The 27366-nt window shown below is 35.5% G+C and overlaps 3 protein-coding genes across 7 annotated transcripts; 2 read left to right on the top strand and 1 right to left on the bottom strand.

The window, feature by feature from the left end:
- Positions 1 to 5133: 5133 nt before the first annotated feature.
- Positions 5134 to 8752, top strand: LOC107779013 (protein KINESIN LIGHT CHAIN-RELATED 3). The gene is made up of 3 exons (XM_016599350.2): positions 5134 to 5451; positions 5797 to 7851; positions 8246 to 8752. The coding sequence occupies exons 2-3, from the start codon at positions 5852 to 5854 to the stop codon at positions 8460 to 8462; spliced, it is 2217 nt and encodes a 738-aa protein (XP_016454836.2). The 5' UTR covers positions 5134 to 5451; positions 5797 to 5851; the 3' UTR covers positions 8463 to 8752.
- A 2279-nt stretch (positions 8753 to 11031) lies between these two features.
- LOC107779014 (uncharacterized) lies at positions 11032 to 14325 on the bottom strand. 3 transcript variants are annotated; one of them, XM_016599352.2, is made up of 5 exons: positions 14173 to 14325; positions 12736 to 13014; positions 12379 to 12585; positions 11602 to 11860; positions 11386 to 11510 (listed from the first exon to the last, which is right to left on the bottom strand). In XM_016599352.2, exons 2-5 carry the CDS (start codon positions 13010 to 13012, stop codon positions 11483 to 11485), a joined length of 771 nt encoding a protein of 256 aa, XP_016454838.1. In that variant the 5' UTR covers positions 13013 to 13014; positions 14173 to 14325; the 3' UTR covers positions 11386 to 11482. The 3 variants fall into 3 exon arrangements, with proteins under 3 accessions (XP_016454837.1, XP_075107735.1, XP_016454838.1); XM_016599351.2 differs by having other exon boundaries at positions 11032 to 11860; XM_075251634.1 differs by lacking the exon at positions 14173 to 14325 and adding an exon at positions 14038 to 14136 and having other exon boundaries at positions 11032 to 11860.
- A 635-nt stretch (positions 14326 to 14960) lies between these two features.
- LOC107779015 (peroxisomal membrane protein PEX14) lies at positions 14961 to 26499 on the top strand. 3 transcript variants are annotated; one of them, XM_016599354.2, is made up of 16 exons: positions 15053 to 15098; positions 15215 to 15291; positions 18074 to 18184; positions 18452 to 18578; positions 18694 to 18770; positions 20567 to 20805; positions 20909 to 20957; positions 21088 to 21275; positions 22664 to 22850; positions 22992 to 23081; positions 24316 to 24389; positions 24485 to 24527; positions 24619 to 24686; positions 25132 to 25176; positions 25269 to 25337; positions 25778 to 26499. In XM_016599354.2, exons 5-16 carry the CDS (start codon positions 18713 to 18715, stop codon positions 26258 to 26260), a joined length of 1593 nt encoding a protein of 530 aa, XP_016454840.1. In that variant the 5' UTR covers positions 15053 to 15098; positions 15215 to 15291; positions 18074 to 18184; positions 18452 to 18578; positions 18694 to 18712; the 3' UTR covers positions 26261 to 26499. The 3 variants fall into 3 exon arrangements, with proteins under 3 accessions (XP_016454841.1, XP_016454840.1, XP_075107734.1); XM_075251633.1 differs by lacking the exon at positions 15053 to 15098 and having other exon boundaries at positions 15277 to 15291; positions 19623 to 20805; XM_016599355.2 differs by lacking the exons at positions 18074 to 18184; positions 18452 to 18578; positions 18694 to 18770 and having other exon boundaries at positions 14961 to 15098.
- Positions 26500 to 27366: the final 867 nt, after the last annotated feature.

Below are 27366 nucleotides of genomic sequence, written 5' to 3'. Positions count from 1 at the left end.
TAATTACAGAAACTATGCCTCACTTTTTTTTGTAGTATATAATTATTGGTGCCCGTGGGGTGTTTAGCAGGACATTAATTATTGTGATTAAAGATGGTGGGGACGTCTAAATTTCTCCAACTCCATTTACGAAGGGTTAATAAATAATATGGCAATATGCTTTGTTTAATATTTTCACGGGACATGATTTTGTACTGCACATGCAATGTTAGATATTGGATTTCATGTGAGAGATTGTGTTCCAATAAATGCAGGGGTGCTTTGCCCTTGTTAAGAACACAAAGTCACAAGTCGCAACAAAAATGAGACATAAAATTAGTACAATATATATATATATATATATATATATATATATATATATATATATATATATATATATAAAGTTGGACTATAGTGCTGCAAATGTAGGAAAAAAGAATTAAATATATTTTTCACATTACAAGTATGACCACGGTTTGCAAGAAAGCAACACTATAAGAAATTTTTGTAAAGTTTGTAATGATCAGTACTCTTAGAAAATGTCATTGCCTTTTTTTTTTTTAATCTTCGCTTACTTGTGATATTATATGTATTGGTGAAAAATAAACTCATCACGTGTATCGATAATATGCTTACATGTGATATAGGAATCGAAGCAATAAAGAAGAATGAAGAACAAAGAAGGCATGAGTAACACTTACGGGATCGTCTACGAGGATACTGTACGTTAGTATCTATTAGCTCGAAAAGAAAAAAACATGTATAGAGTGGATAATTAAGGATACTAAAATCATTAAAGATGGAAGGGTCATTAATAACCACGAATATGAAAAGGAATCAGCATAATCCCTCATTATGCGTGATTGGTCGTTATGTAACGACCCGACCCGTCGTTTTGAGTATTATAACCTTGTTTCCCTATTTACTGCTCAATTTATGCTTTACATTTGTTATGTGACTTGCCGGGGGTAATTGGTTTGGGTCCGGTGAGATTTATTTTTAAATGATTTGGAACACCAAGTTCCAAGGTTTCGAAATTCAGTTGAAAAGGTTGACCAGCAGTTGACGTATGTGTAGTGACCCGGAAAGTTTTGCTAAGGAAATTAAGTTTTTGTGGCATCGAGGTAGATCAAATAGTACAAAGATTGTAGAAATTTCGCGGCTCGGACTTTTTGGGTTGAACAATACACCGAAAAATAGAGAAAACTTTTTGGCAGAAAAACGCGTTTTTGCGGTCCATTATGCGACCACATAATTACTCTGCGAGCCGCATAATGGCCGCAGAAGTGAGGTAGAAGAGGGCCAGTTTGGATGAAATTTGCGGTCGACTATGCGACCGCATAACTATTCTGCGGTCACTATGCGACCGCAGAACAGGTATGCAGGCCGCATAGTGACCGCAAACACAGGCAGATGTTTGCCAATTTTGGACACCGATTATGCGATCAATATGCGGTCCGCATAACCGTTATGCGGTCGCATATGCGACCGCAGAACCTATTCCGGAGTTTTATTTTTCTGATTTTATAAACTCGACCATATTCTTATAAAACACTATTGGGGGTCATTTTGAAGGGTTTCATCCGATATTTTAGAGAGAGGTGAGAGCATTTTAGAGAGAGAAAGTGAAGATTTAGTCATTTATCCATCAATTTCTTGTTCAAGGTTTGAAGATTTCACAAGGATCTTGCTAGGGCTTCATAGAGGTAAGAATTTATTTCCTCAAATCTTCAATTTCGGGTTTGAAGTAAAGATGGATGATTAATAGTATGATTCTTGAGTGTAAAAGTATTATGTATACATACCATTAAGGTCATGGAAAGATTGTTAGGTTCAAATGGGTAAAGATTGGGTTGAAAATGGTAGAAATCTTCACACACTTTAATTGAAGATTTGAGGCCCGAGTTGATGTCGGATTTTGATAAAATTTGTATGGTTGGACTCGTAGTTGGATGGACGTTCATATTCTGTAACTTTTGTCGGGTTCCAAGACGTGCGGCCCCACGGGCGATTTTGAGTTAATTTCGGATTTTTCGTTAAAATGTTGATTTCGTTAATTAGATGAATCTATTATTGTTGTATTTATGATATGTAATTACTTTTGGCTAGATTTGGGCCATTCGGAGCCGGATATTCGTGCAAAGGCATTGTGACCGATTGATTGAGCTTGGTTCGAGGTAAGTGGCTTGCCTAACTTTGCGTGGGGGAAATCCCCTTAAGATTTGGAACTATTGTGCTATGTGAGCGCCGTGTACGTGAGGTGACGAGTACGTATACGGGCTAATTGTGTAAAAATGTGATTTTCTTGCCGAGCAGCAGCATATTTTCCTGTTATTTTGAGTTGTACCATTTTTTATGAATACTAATCTATTTTCATTCTTAAGTGAGTTTTTTCTTTATGTGTAGCTATCATGTTTAGTCTAATACAACATGTCTACGTGTCTTAATTGTTTATGTGAATTATGTGCAGCATGCTTAGTGAATTTTCCTGCTTCTTCCTTGACTGGTACTTATGCTAAATTATAAGAATTTCGTGATGTAGTTGTATTTCTATCACTCGCACTGCATATTTACTTTGGGACTACAGAACGATATTCCGGGAGATTCCCCTGCATATTTACTTTGGGACTACGAAACGGTATTCCGGGAGATTCCCCTGCATATTTACTTTGGGACTACGGAACGGTATTTCGGGAGATTCCCCTGCACATTTACTTTGGGACTACGGAACGGTATTCCGGGAGATTTCACTGCACATTTACTTTGGGACTACAGAACGGTATTCCGGGAGATTCCCCTGCACATTTACTTTGGGACTACGGAACGGTATTCCGGGAGACCCCCCTACTCATTTACGTTTGGGACTACGAGACGGTATCTCGGAAGATTCTCTGTTGTGTTTCTGTACTGAGCTGTTACCTTCTATGATTCCATTGTTGTTAAATTTCAGCCTTTATTTTATTTCGGTATTACACTCTATATTGTTTATTTATATAATTATCAGTAGGGCCCTGACTTGACATCGTCACTACTCGATCGAGGTTAGGCTTGGCACTTACTAGGTACCGATTGTGGTGTACTCATGCTACTCTCTGCACATATTTTTCGTGTGCAGATCCAGGTGCACCTTATCAGCCGCACTATCAGTGAGTCGGGACAGCTTTGGAGACTTCAAGGTATATCTGTCGCGTCCGCAGACCTCGGAGTCCCCTTCTACTCTTTCTCATGTCCATTACCTTCTGTATTTTTTTCCTTGTTAGACTCTGATGTATAGAGACACTAGATTTTTTCTTCTGTAGTTTGTGATTCACGATGTTCCGGGGTTTGGGATTTGCCGTGTATTTTTGAACGGTTAAGTGTTAAAATTATATTTTCATTTTATTATTTCGCAAATGTTAGGCTTACCTAGTCGTAGAGACTAGGTACTGTCACGACATTATACGGAGGAGAAATTTGGGTCGTGACACGTTATTACCTTAACCGTTGCAAATCACGCATGTAATGGGTAATCAATGTAATAAATATTAGTAACGGGCAGAAATTAAATAGAGCGAAGCAATTATAAATTATATCCTTATATAGATCCCCTTACCATATCTTGTATCCTCATCGTGAGAATCACAAAGTAATACTATCAATTGTCAATATTCTTGTTATTCTCTGCTATTGGAAGATCTTATTCTTTCCTATTAGAGGGAGATATGATTATCAATAAGATTTCTTTTCCCTTATTCTCTCATTCTTACTTTCCATTATTTTTTACTATTTTATATTAAAAAAAGTGAAGTAAAATTAGTTATTAGAAACTTGAATTATTCTTTTATTTGTTTTAACCACAAAAACTATTTTTTTTTTTGTTAAACTGTACATCCGGTCCAGGTTGGAGTATCAATTTTAAAAGTTTTCACACCCCCTTTAAGAAAGATTTAATAGCATTAATCATATTTTTTTTTTCTAAACTCATTTACCTATTCTGAGCATTTTACTTAATTAATATTACACCAATTAGAACGTTAAGGACTTAAGCGCAAATCTAAAAAATAACTTGTTATTTTTAACAAGGTTACATAATTTAAAACAAATTCGGTATATCAAAATGACTAACATTTGGAATTGGAGAGAATATTAACAAAAACTATATATCTAAAAAGAAAAAAAAAAGATCAAAGGAGAAAAAGTGGAATTGGAAAGGAGCTAGGGGAAATGGACGTGCTTTGTAACCACCGAAGGTTAACAGGTTTGGAAGACAAGATGGACATGCAAATGTAAGACAAACTTAGAAGGTACTTCAAACCCTAGTCTTATTTTATCATGACATGAAACATTTGAACTCAAAAATGAAAGGAAAAAAAAAAACAAAACAAAAAGAAAAGAAAAGAAAGTGGCAAGTTGATCTTCAGTCGATAAAATTACTTGTTTCCCCCTCCCACAGCCCCTTTAAAGTGTCATATAAAGGTGTATTATTATTATTTTGGGACACTAGTTTCTATGACTAATTCCAACGCAAATCAGAATGCATCAACTATCTAGAAATCATTATTAAACTCTTGTAGGTCTAGGCAAGTTGATAATTCTTTATCAAGTTTCAAAAGTTTTGATGCAATACTGCATCCGTTTATATTATCAGCTTTTTTCTTTTAAAATTTTGTAGATTCCTTTAACAAAAATATTTGATAATCTTAGTCATTTGTCTAAATTATTTTGTAGCTCTCTCTTGACATCTCATTTAAATAACAGTTCACTGATGGAAGCAGAAGAGGAGCATTGCATCAACAATCAAGTTATCTTCGTATTCGTATGATTTATAGGTAACGGGTCGAGTCATAAAATCAGTCACTAATACTTGTATCAGAGTCGGCTGCCTATATCATACCCCTTGATGTGCAATCATTCTACAGACACTACGTGAATACGAAATATTTTACGCACGCAATAGCAGAAAATTTAAAGAATTGATAACTTATTGTTTAAACTATTACTACTATATATCTCAAATAAATTAATTTATCAAAACTCAGACCGATTTCTCCGTATTTGTTTTAGTTCCTGAAAAAATAAGGGGGTAAATCGGCCAATTTACTCATCGCCACGTGGCAAAGACCCAGATAGAGGGAGCCCAGTTGGAAACAGAGCGGCAGTAGCAGACCAAAGTTTGGGGAGAAGTCGCCTTCTCCTTTACTCTGACATTCCACCTCTGCAACTTTAACCTTAAATAATTATTCACCTCCTTCTTCCTTTTTTTCTACTTATATTAATTCCCTCTTTTTTTCCAACTATGTCCTCACTCTTTTCTTTAAACTCCACATTCCGTCTTTTTCTATCCTCTTCATCAAACACTGTGATTCCAGCCCCACCAATAAGATAGTAGTAGAGTTTTTCTTTTCCCTTTGCACTTTGTATTTTCTGCCTATATAACTTTCTGAGCAGCACTTCAACTTTACTGCCCCTCTCTTATGGGTTCTTTCTAATAAGGTATGACTCTTCCTCTTATTCTATCTGTTTTTTTTCATTGGCTGTTAGTAGTCAACCTGTCTTCAATTCACTTTCTGTTCCATTTATATGTGATTACTGCCTTTGCTTTGAATTGGGTCCTTGCTTTTAGATGGATTGTTTTAGTTCAAGCTTCTTTTGTCTTGATTCTTGCTGTAGCTGGCGTTTGTTAAAATGCTAAGATCTGTTAAAAAGATCAAATTTTTATCCATGTAGTCTTGTGTGTGGACAAGGTTGAAAGGTCAACTTATTGTGGCATATCATAGAACATGATGCATATGCTGGATCTGCTCAGGGAATTAACCTAAAAAGAGTTTGCATTTGCAGGTAATTTATTTAATTTATTGGAGGTGCTGTGCTTGTTTATTTTGTGGTCTTTAAGATGCCTGGAGTTGTTATGGATGAAATTCATGAAGAAGTTGAGGTTAAAGAATTGAAGGAAAATGGAAATTCAACACCTTGTAAAGAGAATGCAGTTGTGAATGAGTCCCCTGAGGGTGCTTTGACTCCTCAAAATCCTGCGAACGGGGGCGCGGTGTATGCAGCTGATGGGGTGGTTGAGCCCTCCATTGAGGAGCTCTATGAGAATGTGTGTGAGATGCAGAGCTCTGATCAATCTCCATCTAGGCCTAGTTATGGGTCAGATGGTGATGAATCCAGGATTGACTCAGAGCTTCGCCATCTTGTGGGCGGAGAAATGAGGGAAGTGGAGATAATTGAGGAGGATGAGGAAGTGCAAATGCCAGAGAATGATGACTCTCTCTGCGATTCTGGCTCTAAGAAGGAAACCTCTTCTGATGTGAAGTTGGATAATTCCCTATCCTCAAGTGCAAAGACCCCTTCATCAGGGAAACCCAAGACACCCTCCCAGTTGGAGTTGGAATCAGAAACTTCAGCAAAATCAAATCCAAAGGGGAGGAAACCTTCCATTGAAAAGAAAAATGAAAATAATTCTAGGAAGGCTGTTGTGGGAGGTATATCAAGGAGTAAGAAGAGTTCACCTGCTTCGGGGTCAAAATTGAAGAATGGAACTGAGGATTCATCTGATTCCGGTTTAGACAATCCTGACCTTGGCCCTTTCCTTCTTAAGCAAGCAAGAGATTTGATTTCTGGTGGGGATAATCCCCATAAGGCTCTTGACTTGGCTCATCGAGCGGCAAAGTCATTTGAGAAATGTGCCAATGGAAAGCCTAGTTTGGATGTGGTCATGTGTTTGCATGTGACTGCAGCAATATACTGCAATTTGGGCCAGTACAGTGATGCCATTCCACTGCTAGAGCACTCGTTGGAAATTCCGGTGGTTGAAGAAGGTCAAGAACATGCCCTTGCCAAATTTGCTGGTTACATGCAATTGGGTGATACTTATGCAATGTTGGGCCAACTTGAGAACTCAATTATTTCTTACACCACCGGTCTGGAAATACAAAGGCAAGTGTTGGGAGATAGTGACCCCAGAGTCGGTGAGACCTGTCGATATCTAGCTGAAGCTCATGTTCAGGCTTTGGAGTTTGATCAAGCTGAGAAGCTTTGTCAGTTGGCTCTTGACATACATAAAGAGAATGGTTCACCACCTTCCTTAGAGGAGGCAGCAGACAGGAGGCTGATGGGACTAATTTGTGAGTCAAAAGGAGACCATGAGGCTGCTCTCGAGCATCTTGTTTTGGCCAGTATGGCGATGGTGGCCAATGGGCAAGAAGCGGAAGTGGCATCTGTTGATTGTAGCATTGGAGACACATATTTGTCTCTGAACAGGTATGATGAAGCCATTTTTGCTTACCAAAAGGCACTCACAGCTCTCAAGTCTAGCAAAGGAGAAAACCATCCTGCTGTTGCTTCCGTTTTTGTCCGTTTGGCCGACTTGTACAACAGGACAGGAAAGCTAAGGGACTCAAAGTCATACTGTGAGAATGCCCTCAGGATATATGGGAAGCCCATACCTGGGATTGCTCCAGAGGAGATTGCTTGTGGTCTTACGGATGTTTCTGCCATTTATGAGTCGATGAGCGAGCTTGATCAGGCGCTCAAGTTGCTACAGAGAGCGCTAAAGATTTATAACAATGCCCCTGGGCAGCAGAATACTATAGCGGGAATTGAAGCCCAAATGGGGGTAATCTTTTATATGTTAGGAAAATATTCTGAATCTTATAACTCCTTTAAAAGTGCAATTTCAAAGCTCAGAGCAAGTGGAGAGAAGAAGTCAGCCTTCTTCGGAATTGCCCTTAACCAAATGGGGCTTGCTTGTGTACAGCGTTATGCGATAAATGAGGCAGTCGAGTTGTTTGAAGAAGCAAGGGGAATTATGGAGCAAGAATATGGACCCTACCACCCCGAGACATTGGGAGTGTATAGCAACCTTGCTGGCACCTATGATGCTGTGGGCAGGTATGCTGCATCTTCAAACTTTACAATTCCTTTGTAGTAGCACCGTATAGCTTTGTTAGTTACTTGGTGTTACTATTTGTTATGCTTTTGAGAACTTAAACAGCTGTGACTTGTTTTGTGTTACCTGAAATTTGTTTGAATTTTTTCTGCTGCTTTACGATCTTGCATGCTAGACTGGGTGGGCTAAAATGTATCAAAATTTTTACTAATCAACACCAGTGCTTATTTTCTTTAGCTAGGAGAAAGCATCTTCTTAGAAGTATTTATTGGCAACACAAAGACTTTCTTATTTGTTATGAATCATGATGCTGTAATATGTCTCTTGATTTACTGGTCAAATCATATCTTCAGCGGTTTTCCAGCTGCATTGATGATGTTGATGCTCTTTGCACAGGTTGGATGAAGCTATTGAAATACTGGAATACATTGTTGGGGTGAGAGAGGAAAAGCTAGGGACGGCAAATCCAGACGTCGATGATGAAAAGAAGAGGTTAGCTGAGCTATTGAAGGAGGCTGGCAGGTCTCGAAATAGAAAAGCCAGATCACTGGAGAATCTACTCGACGCTAATCACCATCCTAATACTATAAATAATGATGGCATTAAAGTATGATTATGAAACAATGTACATGAAATTTTATATTTTGAGAATATTTATTCAAGAGTCAAGAAAAAGGTATAGGTGAAGGTTTTGTTAATCGGATTCTTGTTCTGGCGTTGATTGGCATAATGCTGAATGGGCGTCTTGGTGACAAAATTTGTTATTGTATTCGTCAAAACTGGTTTTGTTTTGTTTTTATTTTCATTGATAAATTTAGTGTGCCCCGTTGTAACTCTGTAATCATTTGTATATCATATAGAAGGAATGAATAATACTTTTTACAGCATTGCTGTTTTTGAGCATTCTAAAGAGCCGTCCCCGAAAAAAAATATGGTAAATTTTATAAATGGTCATATAATTATGATTTTTTTCACCAAAGTCATGTAATTTTGTTTTTTCACACAAAAATTATATAAGTATGACTTTTTTTTTTCACCAAAGTCATATAACTTTATTTTCTCACACAAAAATCATAAAAGTTTCACTAACTCACACAAAAATCATAGTGGTCGGAAAATAAATTTTCTGGTAGTATTTTCTTATTTTTTTATTTTCAGTCTAATAAATAATTACCCAATTAATATAGAAGAAATATGAGTATTTTTAGTCGCTCCTAAAAAAAATAGCCGATAAAATATTTTTTTAAATATATGTGTATTATATACATATAACATACACATTCTATATATATTTTGGCTAGCAAATGCAATTAATTTTGGTCGGCCGGTTAATTATATATTTTTTCCTTAAAATAGGAATGACTCAACCCAGCCTGACCCAATACCCATATACGTAAGTTAAAAGAATACTAAAAGTGAATTCTTTGTTCATAAAAAAAATAGTTCAGAACGCATGAGATTCTGACAAAACAACAAAGAAATAAAAGGTATAATTAGAGAACACTTAAAATTAAAATGCTATCAATTTAAATAATAATCTTGAAAAAAAAAGAAAATAAAAATATCATATTTTGAAACTATTCACTTTTAGTATTATTTTAATTTATATACATGAGTATTGGGTCGGGTGGGCCAAGTCGGATTGAGTCATTCCTATTTTAATTGGATTATTATTTATTAGACTGAAAATAAAAAATAAAAACTCACAAAATCAGAAAATACTACTAAAATATTATATTTTTCGATCACTATGATTTTTGTGTGAGTTAGTAAAAATTTTATGATTTTTGTGTGAGAAAATATAGTTATGTGACTTTGATGAAAAAAAGTCTATAGTTTTGGAGAAAAATACTGTCTGGTTGGCACTCAACCAACCGCATAATTCAGCAATCATAAGAGATTGTTTGGAGGATTTGGAATGTATACAGTTGTCAATACTCATCTTTCCATTCGCACTTCTAAAGATCTAACAAATGCCTGTACTGTCTGGGAAAAAAGGTTAAAGTGAATTCTTTAATGCAGGTAAATAACATACTACAACATAGACCTATGTCAAAAATAGCATAAAACATGCTCTTTAGGTATGTGTATTTACTTGTTTATATTTCTGTAAGCTTAGTTTTATTAAAAACATAGTTCTCTAGCGAAATGAGGAAAAGTCATAAAATATAAGAGGATTGATGTTAGGTGAAGAGAAAGAATAGAACGGAGGAGGAGGCGAACAAAGATAATAAAGAGCTAAAGTCATGTCCACATCTATTCCAGCTGCAAATGGTGGGGTGGCTCCATGTTCTCATACATCTTATGATCATGTTACATGAATTGGTCATCTATTCCATACCTTTGCTTTTACTTCAGAGCAAATACATATATTAGATGGTGGGTCATTTATTTAGGTCTTCTGTCTCTACACTCAGTTTAGATTTGTAGGGACATCATTTTCAATGGTAAATTTCTCTCTCGATGCTTAGAGAAAACTTATCTTCTTTAGCCAAGCTTTCAATCATTGAGGGATAGATATTTCAGATTTATTGTAGTGGTGAACTCATCTTTTATCTACTTTGTAGGAAAAACGCTAATGCCCTTTTCTTCTAGTGGTTCATTCTTCAAGATCAACAATAAATAACAAAACCTTTGCTGTCCGGGAGTCGTGAAAGCAACCACTAATGCTTGTATTAGGGTAGACTGTTTACATCAAACCCCTAATCCTCGGACCCTGCGAAATGCGGGATACTTTGTGCACTGGGACGCCCAATCTTGGATGTCGTAAGTCATACCATTAGAAGGATGTTTCAGATAAAGAGTTGCCTTCCTGAACATCCAAAAATAATTGAAAGAGAATTAGATCTAATGTCGTCAATAATAATGATGAAATAAGTCATTTTGGTTAAAGGGCCCGGTGCTTATCCCTCAATATGTTATACAATGACTTAGTTCTAGATAAAACAATTGTCCAAACTAACTCTTTGGCGATAGAATTTGGTTTAAATTAGTCCTTTGAAGATTAGGATAAATGTGCTTTTGGATTAGGTAATTTATATTTTTTATTTTAGCCATGTCCCATATCTGTTTCTATAGACTTTGATAGGTCAATCTCTTCTCAGTTAAGTTGAATTTTCTTCGACTTTTTATCTCCTTACTTCTAGCTACGGACGTACTTATAGCAGATCATGCTAGTTGTTGCTTGAACCATTTTGGGGAAGGTGTTTGATTTTTAAATCAAAGTTGGAGGGGGAAAATGATTTTCACCCTAAATATTTACATTGAAGTTCAGTATTTACAAAAACTGAAATTGTATTTGTCCATTTATAAACAAATACTAGGTTTGCTTCATTGAAGCTAATATCCTTTCGTTATCAAGCTGGAGATGACGAATATCATCACAAATGGCACCCCTTTCCGAGCTCAATACCATGATATCGTGATCCTTCGCCTCTTTCACGTTCTTGGCTGACATAAGTTCTTTCTCTAAATCCTTTAACTTCATACCAATCTTGTCAATCTCATTTTCAGTTTTCACTTTCTTGAGATTGTGATTTCTGATTCTGACCTCTACTTCTTCCAACTTGCGTCGAAGCTGAGCTTTCTTCTCGTTCTCCAACAACAAATCATTCAAATGACGTTTAATAGGCATTACATCAAATCCATACTCCTCCAAGTCCTTGAAAGATGCAAGCATGTCATTAATGAGAGTTGAATTACTAAGTTCAGCAATTGCTAACTCTAGTATCTTCTCAACGATAAGAACATACTTTATCATCTGCTGTAAAGCTGCTTCTTCCCGTTTCTCCTCCTCATACTGTGCCAAGGGTGAAAAGTGTGGACTTTGTGGAAGTTTGGCGAATTCATTCATAGATTCAAATACTTTCCAAAGATTGGAGTTCTTCTTAAATGGCAGTGCAGGACTCCGCTCAGGCGTAGTGATGGAATTGAGTTCACCATCTAGCATTCCATTAGGCAGTTGAATATTGGTCCCAACAAATGGTTGGACTGCCGCAGTCGAGGAGGCGCCTGCAAATGATGACAAGATTAACCATGCTACTAACAGGGCTAAAGGAAACTCACAGGATATACGAAAATAGCATTGTAAGTTAACCTAGCTCCACTAAACAGTTCAGGTCTCAAAATATTTATTTAAAAAAAACCCGATTGATTACCACATTTGAATATGAACGTGGGAGTTGTCAACTCGACAGCTTAGGAAGCTAGAACAAACTACTACTTTGATTGGTAGTGGCTGTCTTCCATCTAATATTTTTTATTTTATTTTTGATCTTCCATCAAATATTCAATATCAGGAACCCAATTTTATGTTTTAAGGAAAACACTAAATTAAAAGTAGAAGATGTGGCTAACTAATCTGGAGAAAAAAAGTAAATTTTCAAATTCTTTTTCCTTCTTGAATTCATAAAAAATCATCAAGGTTGAGCTTGTATCAAATTATAAGGTCCAATTAAGCTCAAACTAATAAAAGAAAGAGACAGTAATATGAGACTAAGAGATTATTGGCTTCGCAGAAAGATACATACTTCTATCTGCAGTAACTGCTGGAGTTGAAACTTTTCCAAATGCACCTGATGCTGATCCTGATCCTGATCCTGACACTGGAATAGTTATAGTTGGAATATTTGAAGAATTATTTTTGGACTTGCGCACTTCAAGGATGGAGCTGCAATCATTCATATTATTTTCTTCGTCGACAGTAATTGGTATATTTGTAGCTGCAGAATCATGACCTAATAAATGAAAGAAAAAGTAACTTTAATGATTGTAGATTTTTATGCACCGAAGAATACCTATATATACACATACAACATTATGTGTATATAAGTGTTTTTCCTACAAAGATGTCTCTGAGAAGTAAGACAACAATACACTTTTCTAACCTTCTTCAGAAGCTAATGAAGGATCAACAATTGGAAGAGCACTTTGTTTTTGAGGTCGAGTATCAATTTCCGCCGAAAATGGTGCATTACTTGAAAGATGAGAAAGTCGCCGCCTTTTTGCTCCAGCTCTTTTAGCTTGCAGTTGCAATAAAAATGATTGTTTTCTCTCAGGTGTCATTTGCGCATATCTAGTGCGACGTCGCGAATTTCTATCAGCGAGTCGTTGTTCCTTAGTCTTTTGTAGTCTACGCAACACAATATCTTCGTTTGTGAGCATTTCTGTTCCAAATAGTTTATTACTTCGTTAGAGTAATATATATAATTCTGAAAAAACTATACATTATATTTACTTTTTTCGTGTTTACACAAAGTCAGACTAATATTAGCAAACTGCAATAGAAATATGCAACCAAAAAACACACAAAATAACGCACCCATATTGTTCACCAATGTTGTCCAGTAAAAGTAGAAGTAATTCAAGACAGAATTTGTCATATGTAGTTATAAAGCAATTTGATATGGCACATTCTAATACTATACCACAAACCAATCTTTTGCAGTAGAATTGAGTCCGAAAGTAGAGAAGCACTACCAAATAAGTTAGCATCTTTTCACATCCCATACCTATGCTATGATCAAACTTGTATACTTCAAAAAACGAAAGAAATTTCAATTAAGGTAAACATTTTTCTTTACTCCAAGTAGAGGTTTTTTTTTTCCTGATAAACAAACCCCTATTTTTGTTGAATAGACCCACATCAATCAATCAATTTCTTGAATTTCACACTATTACCCTCTGTCTATTCTACCTAAAATATAAATGTTCAATAATCCCATCTAGCAAAAAACCATTTTTCCCCTTTGCATTAGAAAAAGAAAATCTTTCTTACAAATTTGAAAACAAAAACACAAACACAAACAAAAAGAATATCTTTGCTTAAAAGGGGCCAAACACACAGTAAAAATACTAAAATGAATTGAAACGAAGAATAGATTGGTTGATTGAACAAAGGGAGTTTAACCCATCAGAATGACTGCTGTGCAACGGCCTCTATCTACTACTTGCACTATAGATATGTCGACTTGTCCATAGCAAATAATCTTGAGTCAATTCGGACAGAATAATTCAGAATTTCAACCAAATGCATTACTGAAATAAATTTTTAAATGTCTATTTCCAAACATGCAGGAGTAAATCAAACCAAATTACTGAAATGCATGTAGAAAATTCAATAAAAAACTACCCAAAAGAAATATTAAAAAATTAACAGACCCACACCAAAAGAAGAGGAAAAAACTCACCAAAACAAAGAGCAATACTCAAATTTTAACCCAGAAAAAGAAGAAAAAAGTAGCTTAAATTAACAACTATGTAAACTTAGAAAAAATATTTTCTGAAAACATAAAAAGAGATATTGTCAAGAGAAAAGGATGTACCTTAGGATGAGCAAGTATGCAAACCCAGATTTATCTTATGAAAATAGAGAGATTGAGCGAGAGCTTCTGAAAATAGAAAGTTTGAGAGTACAGGGAGAGAAAAGGTGTTTCGAAATGGAGTAGTACCAATTTATCCCTAAAGAAATTAACAATTCCAAGAGTACCCCTGTTCGTACACCTTGGTCCTTGGCCATTTATATTAATATATAGTAGAATTTCTTTCTGAAAATATGGACCTAGAAATTATATACTACTTTATTTCAACTACTTTCTATAATGGCATAAGTTTTTTTTTTTTCAGCATATGGTTTTTAATGAAGAGAAAAATTTGTAAGTAATAAGGTCGCATATTTTCCGTTTTTGACCAAACCAGGACTTAAATTAAAATGTAGACTGGCAAAGGCAAACAGGAGAAAAAAGAGAAGAAAAAGGGAAAAGAGAAAAGGGGGCAAAAGTAAAAAAGAAAAACAAGGAGAAGATTGACTCATATTATTACTCGCTTGGTACACTTTTAGTTGTCTATTTTTTCAATTTTGTACTCTATTTGAGAATAAATAAATAAAATATATATTTTATAATTTTATCTATAATAATGATAATATTTTTAAAAATCTTAAAAAATAATTTGAATAATGATAATGGTAAAATATAAAAAGAATATTATTTTTTGTCTTGATTTAGAAGGATGAATAAATAAAAATATATTTTTAGTACGATGGACAAGTAAAAATAAAGGAATAGAGTAAAATAATTCTTTTTAGTCTTTTTACTCATTAATATTCCTATCAATTTCAATCAGACCAAACAGGACGTCTAGTACGAGGAGTTATTTCTTGAATATGCGCACAAAAAACCACTTAAAAGTGAAAAAGTTCTGACATCCTTTCATCATTGTCGGCATCGGCGCCTTACTAATCTCACCTCCGGTATGTATAGCTATAAATAATTCAATACTGTCACAAATTGGAAAACGATCATTGGTTCCTTTTTTTTCCCTTTTCAAATCTATGGGTTTTTAACCTTTATTTTCCTGAAAATTCAGTTCACAGGAGTTGGTAAGTATGGCGACTGAATCAGATTCTCCTCCCAACTCGACCAACGACAATTCCCAAAATCCGGGTACCTTTTTTTCCGTCGTCTATCTCAATTTTGATTGATTTCTCGTATATTTGAGTGGGCTTGAACCTTCTATTTGATTGCTGCTAATTTATCTTCAGTCCTTTGAATCATCTTTTGAATTTGATCTTCTTCAACTTTACTGTCCTTTTACCATTTAAGCTTCTGTTGCGCTGTTACAACCAACAAGTTCCTTATAAAAAAAAAACTTCTGTTTCATTTGGGGGCCGGGGTGGTTGGGGAGGAGGAGCTGCTACTTTTGGTTTCCGAAGCAGTCACGTCTTTAGTAACTTGATGTTGCATATTGGTTTAACGTTGATGCACTTCTTTCTGAATCCAAAACTAAATACTTATGTTGCCCGACAGACACTGTATATCAGACTATCCATTAGTATTTTTTTATGACTATGGGGTCCGAGCCAGCTTGTGCTTACCTCGGCTATTGCACCAGGTACCTACTATCTCCTACCAGTACCTACCAGGTAACTCTGCCCACTAAGGCGTAGGCAAATGAGAAAAAATCACGTGATTTTTTGCCTCTGCGGAGATTTGAACCTGAGTCCTCATGGTACTCCCCCTACTTCATTGACCACTAGCCACTAGGTTACACCTTTGGTGCTAACACTGTAAGCTCTTATTCATTTTGGTTTCTTGAACAGTTTCTGTAGCAACTAGTGAAGGGGTGCCAACTTAATTATCCAAACATTGGCCAAATGAAAAATACGCAATGAAAATTAATTTCACCTGAAAAATATGAAGTTGGACGGATAGTCCCAACATCTGAAAGTATAAAGCTAGTGGAGGTATAAATGTGTTCTTGTGCGAAAATAAAGGTCAAGTTAATAAACATAAAGACGACTTGTGTCACAAGAAAATTTATAAATATCCTGGCATTGATTATATAGAGACATGTTCTCCTGTGGTGGATGTCGCCATTTCAGGTTTTAATATGGCAATACAAGAAAAACGTGATATGCGTATAATGGAAATCATTGAAGGATTGAATTGTTCCTAAGCATATTAAGGTTTCCAAGAAATTTATTAAATAAAGCTTCAAAAATCCTTATACGGATTGAAACAATCAGGGCGCATGTGGTATAATCGCCTGAGTGAGTACCTGTTGAAAGAAGGGTACAAGAATGATTCAATTTGTCCTTGTGTCTTTATAAAAAGATCTGGATCTAAATTTGTTATAATCACCGTGTATGTTGATGATTTAAATATCATTGGAACTCCTAGGGAGCTTCCAAAAGCAGTAGACTAATTAAAGAAAGAATTTAAAATGAAAGATCTTGGAAAGACAAAATTTTGTCTTGGTCTACAAATTGAGTATATGAAGAAAGATGGAATTTTTATCTATCAACCAGCATACACTAAAATGATTTTAAAGTGATTATATATGGATAAAGCACATCCATTCCAATCTCATGAAAATAATGAAGAGCTTCTTGGTCCCGAAGTACCATATCTTAGTGCAATTGGTGCACTAATGTATCTTTATAACATTACAAGTTCTGACATAACTTTTTCAGTTAATGTCTTAACAAGATATAGCTCTGCTCCTACAAGGAGACATTGGAATGGAATCAAACACATATTGCGGTATCTAAAAGGGACTACCAATATATGAAATTATTTTTTGACAATGATTGCAGTCCCGATCTTGTTGGTTATGCCGATGCTGGGTATTTATATGACCCACACAAGGCTCGATCTCAAACAGGCTATGTGTTTATATATGGAGACACTGCCATATCTTGGCAATCAACTAAGCAATCAATCGTGGCTACTTCATTTAATCATGCTGAGATAATTGCTATTTATGAAGCAAGTCGAGAATGAGTATGGTTGAGGTCTATAATGCATCTTATTCGAGACAAATGTGGTTTGAAGTGTGACAAACTACCCACAATTTTGTATGAAGATAATGCAGTATGCATAGCCCAATTGAAGGGAGGATTCATAAAGGAGATAGGACAAAGCAAATTTCACCAAAGTTATTCTTCACACATGATCTTCAAAAGAATGGTGATATCAATGTGCAACAGATCCGTTCAAGTGATAATATGGCTGATCTGTTCACCAAATCTCTACCGACGTCAACCTTCAAGAAACTAGTGTACAAGATTGGGATGCGAAGGCTCAAGGATGTGAATTGATGCTCTCATCAGGGGGAGTTAATACGCGTTGTACTCTTTTTCCCTTGCAAGGTTTTGTCCCACTGGGTTTTCCTTGCAAGGTTTTTAACGAGGCAACCAAAAGGCGTATTTCTAAACATGTGTAATCTTTTTTCTTCACTAGATTTTTTTTCCCATAGGGTTTTTTTCTAATAAAGTTTTAACGAGGCACATTATCTATGGACATCCAAGGGAGAGTGTTATAAGAAAAATTAAATTATGGTAGATGTCTACTCTTCCTCCATGATCTTCTCAAATGCTTAATGACATATTCAATGACATATTTTTCTTCACTTTTCATGCCTATATAAAGGCCTTGTAATAGATAATAAAATACACACAATTGAAGAAGAAAATCTCTTCCTTCTCTCTATCTCCATTTCTTATTCATGTTTTACTAAATTGCTTTTATTTCATATAACATGTCTTGTTCATGTTTTACTAAGTTGCTTTTATTTTATAACATATACTACTTTATTTCAACTACTTTCTATAATGGCATAATTTTTTTTTTCAGCATATGGTTTTTAATGAAGAGAAAAATTTGTAAGGAATAAGGTCGCATATTTTCCGTTTTTGACCAAACCAGGACTTAAATTAAAATGTAGACTGGCAAAGGCAAACAGGAGACAAAAGAGAAGAAAAAGGGAAAAGAGAAAAGGGAGCAAAAGTAAAAGAGAAAAACAAGGAGAAGATTGACTCATATTATTACTCCCTTGGTACACTTTTTACTTGTCTATTTTCTATTATTTTGTACTCTATTTGAGAATAAATAAATAAAGTATATATTTTATAATTTTACTCATAATAATGATAATATTTTTAAAAATCTTAAAAAATAATTTGAGAAATGAGAAGTTAATGCTAAGGATAAAATAGGATAAAATAATGAACACGTAAAATATTTTTAGTATAGTGAAAAATAAAAGTAAAACAAATTATTTTTAGTCTTTTTACTCGTTAATATTCCTCTCAATTTCAATCAGAACAAACAGGACGTCTAGTACGAGGAGTTATTTCTTGAATATGCGCACAAAAACCACTTAAAAGTGAAAAAGTTCTGACATCCTTTCATCATTGTCGGCATCGGCGCCGTACTAATCTCACTCTCCGGTATGTATAGCTATAAATAATTCAATACTGTCACAAATTGGAAAACGATCATTCGTTCCTTTTTTTCCCTTTTCAAATCTATTGGTTTTTAACCTTTATTTTCCTGAAAATTCAGTTCACAGGAGTTGGTGAGTATGGCGACTGAATCAGATTCTCCTCCCAACTCGACCAACGACAATTCCCAAAATCCGGGTACCTTTTTTTTCCGTCGTCTATCTCAATTTTGATTGATTTCTCGTATATTTGAGTGAGCTTGAACCTTCTATTTGATTGATGCTATTTCATCTTCAGTCCTTTGAATCATCTTTTGAATTTGATCTTCTTCAACTTTACTGTCCTTTTACCATTTAAGCTTCTGTTGCGCTGTTACAACCAACAAGTTCCTTATAAAAAAAAATTCTGTTTCATTTGGGGGCCGGGGTGGTTGGGGAGGAGGAGCTGCTACTTTTGGTTTCCGAAGCAGTCACGTCTTTAGTAACTTGATGTTGCATATTGGTTTAACGTTGATGCGCTTCTTTCTGAATCCAAAACTAAATACTTATGTTGCCCGGCAGACACTGTATATCAGACTATCAATTAGTATTTTTTTTTTATGACTATGGTGTCCGAGCCAGCTTGTACTAGTGCACCAGCTTGTACTATTGCACCTACCAGGTAACTCTGCCCACTAAGGCGTAGGCAAATGAGAAAATCACGTGATTTTTTGCCTCTGCGGAAATTTGAACCTGAGTCCTCATGGTACTCCCCCTACTTCATTGACCACTAGCCACTAGGTTACACCTTTGGTGCTAACACTGTAAGCTCTTATTCATTTTGGTTTCTTGAACAGTTTCTGTAGCAACTAGTGAAGGGGTGCCAACTTAATTATCCAAATGAATAGAGTAGTTTGATGTTTCGCATATCAAGATACTAAATAATTTTATTAGTGGTCTGATGTTTCAAGCAATCGTAGCTGTACTCTATTCCAGCAGTTCCTGACACTGTTGACAAAATCTGTGAGCAACAAGATTAAACTAATGGTGCTCCTACTAAATTATTGAAAAGGAGGGTGCAACAGTCGCTACAAGAGAACTCACTCAATACCCAACAGAGTCATTTGCTGCAACCGTCTTCATAGAGAAGAAGATCTTCACTCCACAAGGAATCCACTTAGTTTATCATATACATCATCAGGGGAGTAAATAGTGGATACTACTGGCTGAATTTCAATTTCTGCATATCCATTTATGATGTATGAAGCTTCTTTGACGGACAATATTTTTCCTTTTTTGTTCCGGAAAATGGAGATATTATCTTACTTTGGAGAAATATTGAATTTCTAAGATTGGACGGAGATGTACCTCTTGGTGACTGCAACTAGGTCGTGTGAACCTTGAAGACATCAAGGAGTTCTAAGCACATGTTAATTATCTTATTATCATGTGCAGAACCTTTGCAATGGGAGTAACTACTTCTTATAATGCATATAGTAGTACAATCTCGGTAATATCTGAAGAATGGTTCAAGCTAAAAAGTAGGAAAAGCTGAGGTCTGGGGTTTCTTTTGAAATTCTCATTTCCTAGCGCCTTCTCTTTCTGAGTCTGCCTTGCATTTAGAAGGAAAAGTCAAGTCTTGATGTGAGCTTGGATACCTGTTCTACCAAAATAATATCCATCCATCTTGTGGTTGAGAAACTGAGTCGCAAAGCATCCTTTTGCATCTACTTTTGTTAGTTTAATATAAGTTGACTTTTGTTAAATTCTTTATTTCATTATGTCAAGCTTTAGTGGATTATATTTTCTACATACCCATTTATTGATATATGGAGTGCAAAGAGGGAGAGACTATTTTGGTTTGGAAAAGGAAGGAGATTTAATCGTTGTGCTCCACCTTGGCCCATGCTTTACTATTTCATCTTCGCAGAGTGTTTTAGAAAGTACTATTATGTTTTGAGTTGAATGAATTACTCAGATATCAAATCTCCAACTATATTTGTGATTTTGCACCAGCCGCTTCACAACCAGCTGCTAAAGATAATCAGGATTCCAAGCCTGAGGCTACAAGAGGGAACTCTCCAACTTCTGTATTTGTAAATTCAGAACCAGTTCGGGAGGATCAAGTCCAAAATGCCATGAAGTTTCTTTCACATCCAAGAGTTAGGGGATCTCCTGTCATGTATAGGCGTTCTTTTCTTGAGAGGAAGGGGCTCACGAAGGAGGAGATAGATGAAGCGTTTCGTCGAGTTCCGGTAGGCAACTTTCTGATGTTTGACCTTTGATCTTGGCTTAATTATTATTGAAGCATGTAAGGATAAAATAAAGATGTACATCAAAAACATGTCTCAATGACAGGATCCCACTCCAAATGTTTCTAGCACACAGCCAGTAGCTGCAAATGAAGGTGATTCATAATGTTCTTTAGAAAGAACCTTTCCTGTTGTGTTTTGATTTTCTTTTGTCTAATTTGAGAACATGATAATGCTTCTGGTTTTTCCTTTTATGACATTGCTGCTTTGATGTCTTGATGATAGATGAGAAAGTGAAATCTCCATCAAGTACTCAAACGTTGGCTGCATCGCAGAATCTGCAGCCTGTGTCAGCTTTACAGAGTAATACCATGAAAAAAATGGGATATTTCTCTCATTTCCACTGGACTCATGCAGTAATGGCTGTTGGCATACTGGCTGCTTCAGGAGCTGGTACTGCTTTACTTTTCAAGGTATATTTAGTAAAGAGTTTCCATCTATCATGCCACTTGTTACCACATTAGCAGAATCGAGCATGTATCCTTTCATTGGCTTATTGAGGATTTGATCTGATGGATCTTCAAACTGTTGAGATTTTCGAAGGACCTCTAATTGAATATTGTAGACCAAAAGTACCTTTTCTTTGCGTAATTTTCTACTTAATTAGTGAACCCTTAATGATCTTCTTGAACTTTCTTTCAAATAAATATAATAATCCATCAAAACTGAAGATTCATGCTAATCTCAAAGTTCTTCCTTTTGGACATGAATGCAGCTTCTTATTTATTTCCTTTTAATTTAAACTGGTATCGGACATGCGACCTTTTCAATGTGCAAAATTATTGCTTTTCAAAGAGAAACTCAATTCTTTGATTTTTCTTGTTTTTGGCACCTCTAGGTGCAAGTCCATGAGATTATTTTATCGTATCGTCAATAAGTTGGTAGAAACGTTAAATGCTTTTCTTTCTAATGCAATATGAGGACATTTAGGGTTCTCGATTTTACTTTTTCCTCCTATAGTATAGTGTTGGTTTTTGAGAAGCCTTAAAGCTTGTTCTACATGAGGGTAACTTACATACGGATTTTTTGTTAAGCAAGTAGTTGAGTGTTACTTATTTCGTGAGGGTTTGTACTTTAGTTCCTTTTTGGTAAACTTAGTTACTTGATTGGATATATAGAATTAGGTTTTAAACCGTAAAAGATTATTCTCTGTTGCTTTAGTTCTTCATTTTCTTTCAAAATTTTACTTTTGGTAGTTAAACCTTGTTGTAGCATAGTAACTAGTGTTTTCTCTTACAGAACAGAAACCAAAAGCAAGCCTAGCAATCCATAAAAAGCGTATATTCGACTATTCAAGTATCTCTTGAATGTGATATTGCTCTGGCAAATGACTTTTGTGTGGGGATGGAAATCATGGAATGGTGACCATGAAAATATATTTCACCATTTAGGTCATTGAGAAACCTAAAGCAAGCCTAAGGATTTCATATAAACGTTGATATTTGATTTGATCAAGAGTATCTCTCGAGGGTAAACTTTTTTCTGATATATGAAACATTTTGCATGGTGGATGGAGCATGACCATGATGATATATTTCACTGTTTTAAGTCAGTTGAGAATAGTCCATACTGTAATATGAAGGACAATTTTGTAGACTATTACCTTAACCCACCCAATAATGAAAATCAATTGATCTGACTCTTCTGTTCCATGATTCAATTAGATTCTAACATTCAAGTTATTGAACGAGGATTTTAGTTCTTGGTCTGAATCAGTCTTTGGAAATTATGCTTCTAGCCTATGTATTATATTGCTAGTATTACTATCACCCCACTTAAAATGATAATGTGCTTTTGGCAGCATACTATTGTACCTCGGTTTAAGTCTTGGATTCGCAAGGTTGTAATGGAAGAAGAAGATGAAAAAGGCACTGTGAAGGGAAGACCAAGTTTAACAGAAGAAGCGGCTCTTGCTGCAAAAGCAGCAGCAGCAGCAGCTGCTGATGTGGCCCGTGCAAGCCAGGAGATGCTGGCATCAAAAACTGAAGGTTTGTTGATAAAGTTCTCTGTCGTTAATGCTGAAACAGTTTCTCTTCCTTGCGTTTTAGTGCAAACCAAATGCTAACTTATCCAATCATTATTATTTTGTGATGAATAATCTTCCTGGCGATTTAACTTGTCCTCCACAGAGAAAAGGTACTTTGAGGAGCTAACAAATCTGTTAAACTACCAAGTACGAGAGATGAAATCAATGAGTAGTGCTTTACAGAAGCTGGAAGGTGAGCACAGAGTTGCTTCCAGAACATGCTTTTGCTACCACTCTGTCTCGTTTGTCTCTTTCTTCTCCCTTTTACCTTTCCGGTTACTATTTGGAAAAAAATGGTTAAGGTATAAAATATTTCCTTTTTGACCATTTATTGCTGTTAGAAGTAACATTCATGTAAGTTAAAGGGGATGCGTTTTGGAAAAAATAGGAGGATATGACGTGTAGACTTCTAGCTGCACCTACTGAGATTAAAGAGTAGTAGGTGTGCCTGTAATTGAAAGATAAAGGAAGGGAGGGAGAGAGAGAGAGTAGAACTTTTGCTGATTCCATCTTCCTTTGAGGCTTGGCTACTTTGTTTTGGATCTTTTTGGCTTTAGGCCTTGGTGTTTATATGTGATTAAACACTTAAGTCTCTGCTTGCTTGTGTCAGTACATATTTTATAGTGTCTCAAATGTGTCTCCTTTTTCACTCTACATAGATCTTGCCATGGTGCCTATACTCTGAGGGGCTTCTATGCAGCTCCTTATGCTGTGGTAATGGTTTATATCACTTTAGTAGTTTCTGTAAAAGTTTTGACCCTCAAGCGTTAAAGACTAGACATATGAATTTGGAAAATTCTAGATTTGCTTTATCACAGTGACCGTGGTCCTGTAGATCCCGATAAACTGGAACAAAGAAATGGGTTTTTGCGTGCATTTATTCATGACTTGTATTCTATTTTCATTCTGTATTCTTTTAAAATTTGTATAAAATAACTTGTTCCTAGTGTTGCAACTTGCTAATGCTGCTATATCTTCTTTTTTTAATTTCACTAAAGAAAATCTTATTTTTACTTCATATTCTTCTCTTTGAAATAATAATATTATTGAAATAAAAAGGTTGAGAAATATTTGTACTTGACTCTTTTGTTTTCTAATAAATAGTGTAAAAGTGGAGTGTAAGTAGGCGAGGGGTGGATGTAGGCTAGTGGAGCACGGAATTCAAGTCTGGAATAGTTTCAGTTCAGATTTTGTGCTCTTCACTCCATTGTCACTCACTTGTGTATTTGGATTTGATTCGTCTGCCTTGGAGTTTAAGCAATCTTAAAATAATTGTCAGGTTCTTTAGAGGAGAAATATTTTTTCATGAGTAGAGTAGTTTAGAATTCAAATTCCCCATCCTCCAACCACCTCAAAGAATAAAGATAAAGGGATGGTATGATGCATAGCAAGCACCAGGTACCTGATTGGAATTTCTATGCATTCAGGGAAAAGTAGTACTTCTGGAAGAATACCTGCCAGGGAACAAGATGATCGAAGAATTTCGGTTTCCCATTCTAGGGTGAGCTATATAGTTACAACTTAACTTGCATCTTATTTTTTATTAATCTCATTGACTTTTTAAACTTTTCTTTCTGATATTCTTTGATGGTACAGCAATCCTATGCTAATGGAGAACTGGATGTTGATGCACATTCAGGTTCTAATATCTATTTCTAACTGCTGATTGATCTTATCATATCACTAGTTCTTTTTATGCTCATTTTGTGGGATTCGAGTCTTTTTTGCAGTGAGATCTTTGTCACCACCTGCATCTGTGGAACCATCTGTTGCACCCCACCCAAAATCTTATATGGATGTAAGTTCTTCCATCATCTGGGTTGTTACTGATTTTCCAAACTAGTAAATTGTCTCTGCTCTAGTTCCTCATCTATCTTTCCGTTTTAACCAAGGTAGGCATGCAACTTTGCTGTTCAAATATGACTGATCTGAAAGCCTGTCAACCTTACCTTTTGCTGTCATGTAGAGTTTCTAGATCAATTTATCATTTATATATTTCTGTCTGGCTCCCTTTGAAACTCTATTGAAAGGAAGAAGGGGGTGGGTGCTCCTTTTGATTTCAAGGGCCATGCTTTCAAGGGAGGGGATGAAAAGTTGAATAAGGAGAAATGAACTTGACGGCTTTTCAGCTCATTCAATTTGTTTTGGCTTTCTTCTGAATTAAGATGCTAGAAAATTATGTTAGATTCTCCCTGGGAAGAGTTAGGGAAATCAGTTAATCTAACTTTACAATCATTTTGTAGATCATGGCTATGATTCAAAGAGGAGAAAAGCCGTCGAACATCCGAGTGAGTCCAGGCTTCTGATTTCTGCAATAGACATAACCTTAAGTTTTTGTTGAACTTTTTGTGCTCTTACCTATATACATCTTTTGTTGCAGGATATAAATGACCAGCCACCAAATCCTAACCACCCTGTACCAGAACCTCGTGTTGGTCCAAAGCCTAAGGTCTCTTCTTTCCATTTTTTACCCACATTATTGGGATTCATACAATTTACCTTTTTCGCGGATAAGACTTAGAAATTCATTGTCTGAACCTCTAACCTTGAATTCTAATTTTTTGCTGTGTATTTGTTTTGACCTGCTGGTTCCATTTTCTATAGTCAGTGTGCAGCCTGCATTTGGACAACATAAACTTTAAGACACCATCTTCCACTCGAAAACTTCCTTTTTGTAGTAGTAATGATCCTTAACTGATGTTATTATCTAATTATTCACTGCATTTGATATTTATGGAGTATGCCCGTCATTGTATAGATTTTTATACAACGGTCACTTTCATTTGGATAACAAAATTATGGTTTTATCTCTTCATGATAGACCTTTCTATTAGATGTATTTTCCCTTGCCTAATCTGTGATAGACCTTACTATGTTGATTGTGAACAGCCTTGGGAAATTGGCCAAAGTCAAAACAGTTCAGAGAATCTTCTCCAATCTCAAGGGAGTGGCGATGGCTTGAATTATGGATATCAAAACAATCCGATGAATGGAGACAGTTCAACGCCTTGGTGGCAACGCAAGAATGCCAGAATAACAGAAATCGAAGCTGTGAACGAACAGAGGTTTGGATCTACTGCTCCAGCAGCTGAGGTACGACCAGTTCAGCGATCCTGGGTTCCTCCCCAGCCACCTCCAGTTGCAATGGCAGAAGCAGCTGCAGCCATCCGACAACCTAAAAAGACTTTGTTTCAGAAAGAAAAGCTGACCGATGATGAGTTGATGGCTCGTTCCACAGAAATATCAGATGACTTGCAGAGGATTACAAAAATCTCTGAATCAGGTGGTCTCACTGAAGTTGATGGTTCAAGTTCTGCGCAACAGTTGAGTGAGGCACCTATTACAAATGGTGACTCTATCTTAAGCAGCTGAAGCATCTTTTCTTGTACCTGTCATAAGGTTTGTTTATTTGCCTATTTGGTCTTGAGGTTTATCACAATCTTGGTAGGTACATTTTATCGATGAATTCAAGATTCTCATGCTTCCATTGTGCTTCTAGGTTGAAATTTAGAAGTATACTTCTTAGCTTGCTCTTATGTGAAAAGATCATCTTGTTATACCAAATGTTTATTTGCAACCACCACCACGATAAGCTCCATTATGCACAAAAATGTGTATCTTTTTTTTTAAAAATAAAAAAATGATACCTTGAAATTTGTTAGTTGTCTTTCTGGAAGAATATGATTATGTAGGTCGTCGTTACTATGAAGTGGTCAACTTAGACCGACTGCTTCTTGTGCAGCGAATGAGAGGCATACGTGTGTGTTGTCTTTATTCTAAAATAAATGTAAAGAAAATTTAGAGTAAGCGTTACCTGAAAAAATTAATCACTAGTGTGTCAAAGTGGGGGATCCATTACTTATTATATTGATAGCTTGTTTGGCCAAGTTCTCCAAAGGCCAAAAGTTTTTTTTTTTTTTTCCTTCCCGAAAGTACTTTTTTTTCTTAACTTGTGTTTGGCTAAATTTTTTTGGAGGGAAAAAGTGCTATTGGGAAGAAGCAGAAAAAATATTAAAAGTACCCTTAACAAAATATAGTATATATCAAAATAACCGTTAAATCTAATACTTAGGATATTAATGTATAAGTATTTCTTCTTATTTTTAGGATATTTTCTAATATATAGTGACTTTAAGAGTGAATGCTTTTATATTTGTTGAATGATTTTTAATATATTTGAATAATATTAAAAGAATTGAAATACTTTTTAATTTTATTTTCATATTTTACTTAAATAAAATGAAAAGATTTAATTATTGCATGTAATAACAAATTTTGAGATTATTTATTTACTTATAATATTAACTATTAAGTAAATTTATTCATGTCCTTATTTGTAATTTGATACTTAAAAATACATTTTGAAAAGTTTGGCCAAACACAAATTATTACTCAAAAGTGTTTTTCAGAGTGATTAGTCAAACACAAACTGCTTATCTCCAAAAATACTTTTTTCAGAAGCACTTTTGAAAAAAACG

The sequence above is a fragment of the Nicotiana tabacum genome, chromosome 4, assembly GCF_000715075.1.
Source record: "Nicotiana tabacum cultivar K326 chromosome 4, ASM71507v2, whole genome shotgun sequence".
NCBI classification, from domain to species: Eukaryota; Viridiplantae; Streptophyta; class Magnoliopsida; order Solanales; family Solanaceae; genus Nicotiana; species Nicotiana tabacum.
This window is presented reverse-complemented; position numbering and strand designations above follow the sequence as displayed.

Coding starts and splice junctions, on each gene's coding strand:
- LOC107779013 (XM_016599350.2), top strand. CDS start 5,852: ATGCCTGGAGTTGTTATGGATGAAATTCATGAAGAAGTTGAGGTTAAA. Junction 7,852..8,245: donor ACCTATGATGCTGTGGGCAG/GTATGCTGCATC, acceptor CTCTTTGCACAG/GTTGGATGAAGCTATTGAAA.
- LOC107779015 (XM_016599355.2), top strand. CDS start 15,234: ATGGCGACTGAATCAGATTCTCCTCCCAACTCGACCAACGACAATTCC. Junction 20,958..21,087: donor GCCAGTAGCTGCAAATGAAG/GTGATTCATAAT, acceptor TCTTGATGATAG/ATGAGAAAGTGAAATCTCCA. Junction 24,687..25,131: donor ACCCAAAATCTTATATGGAT/GTAAGTTCTTCC, acceptor ATCATTTTGTAG/ATCATGGCTATGATTCAAAG.
- LOC107779014 (XM_016599351.2), bottom strand. CDS start 13,012: ATGCTCACAAACGAAGATATTGTGTTGCGTAGACTACAAAAGACTAAG. Junction 12,586..12,735: donor TTCATTAGCTTCTGAAGAAG/GTTAGAAAAGTG, acceptor TTCATTTATTAG/GTCATGATTCTGCAGCTACA. Junction 11,861..12,378: donor AGCAGTTACTGCAGATAGAA/GTATGTATCTTT, acceptor CATCATTTGCAG/GCGCCTCCTCGACTGCGGCA.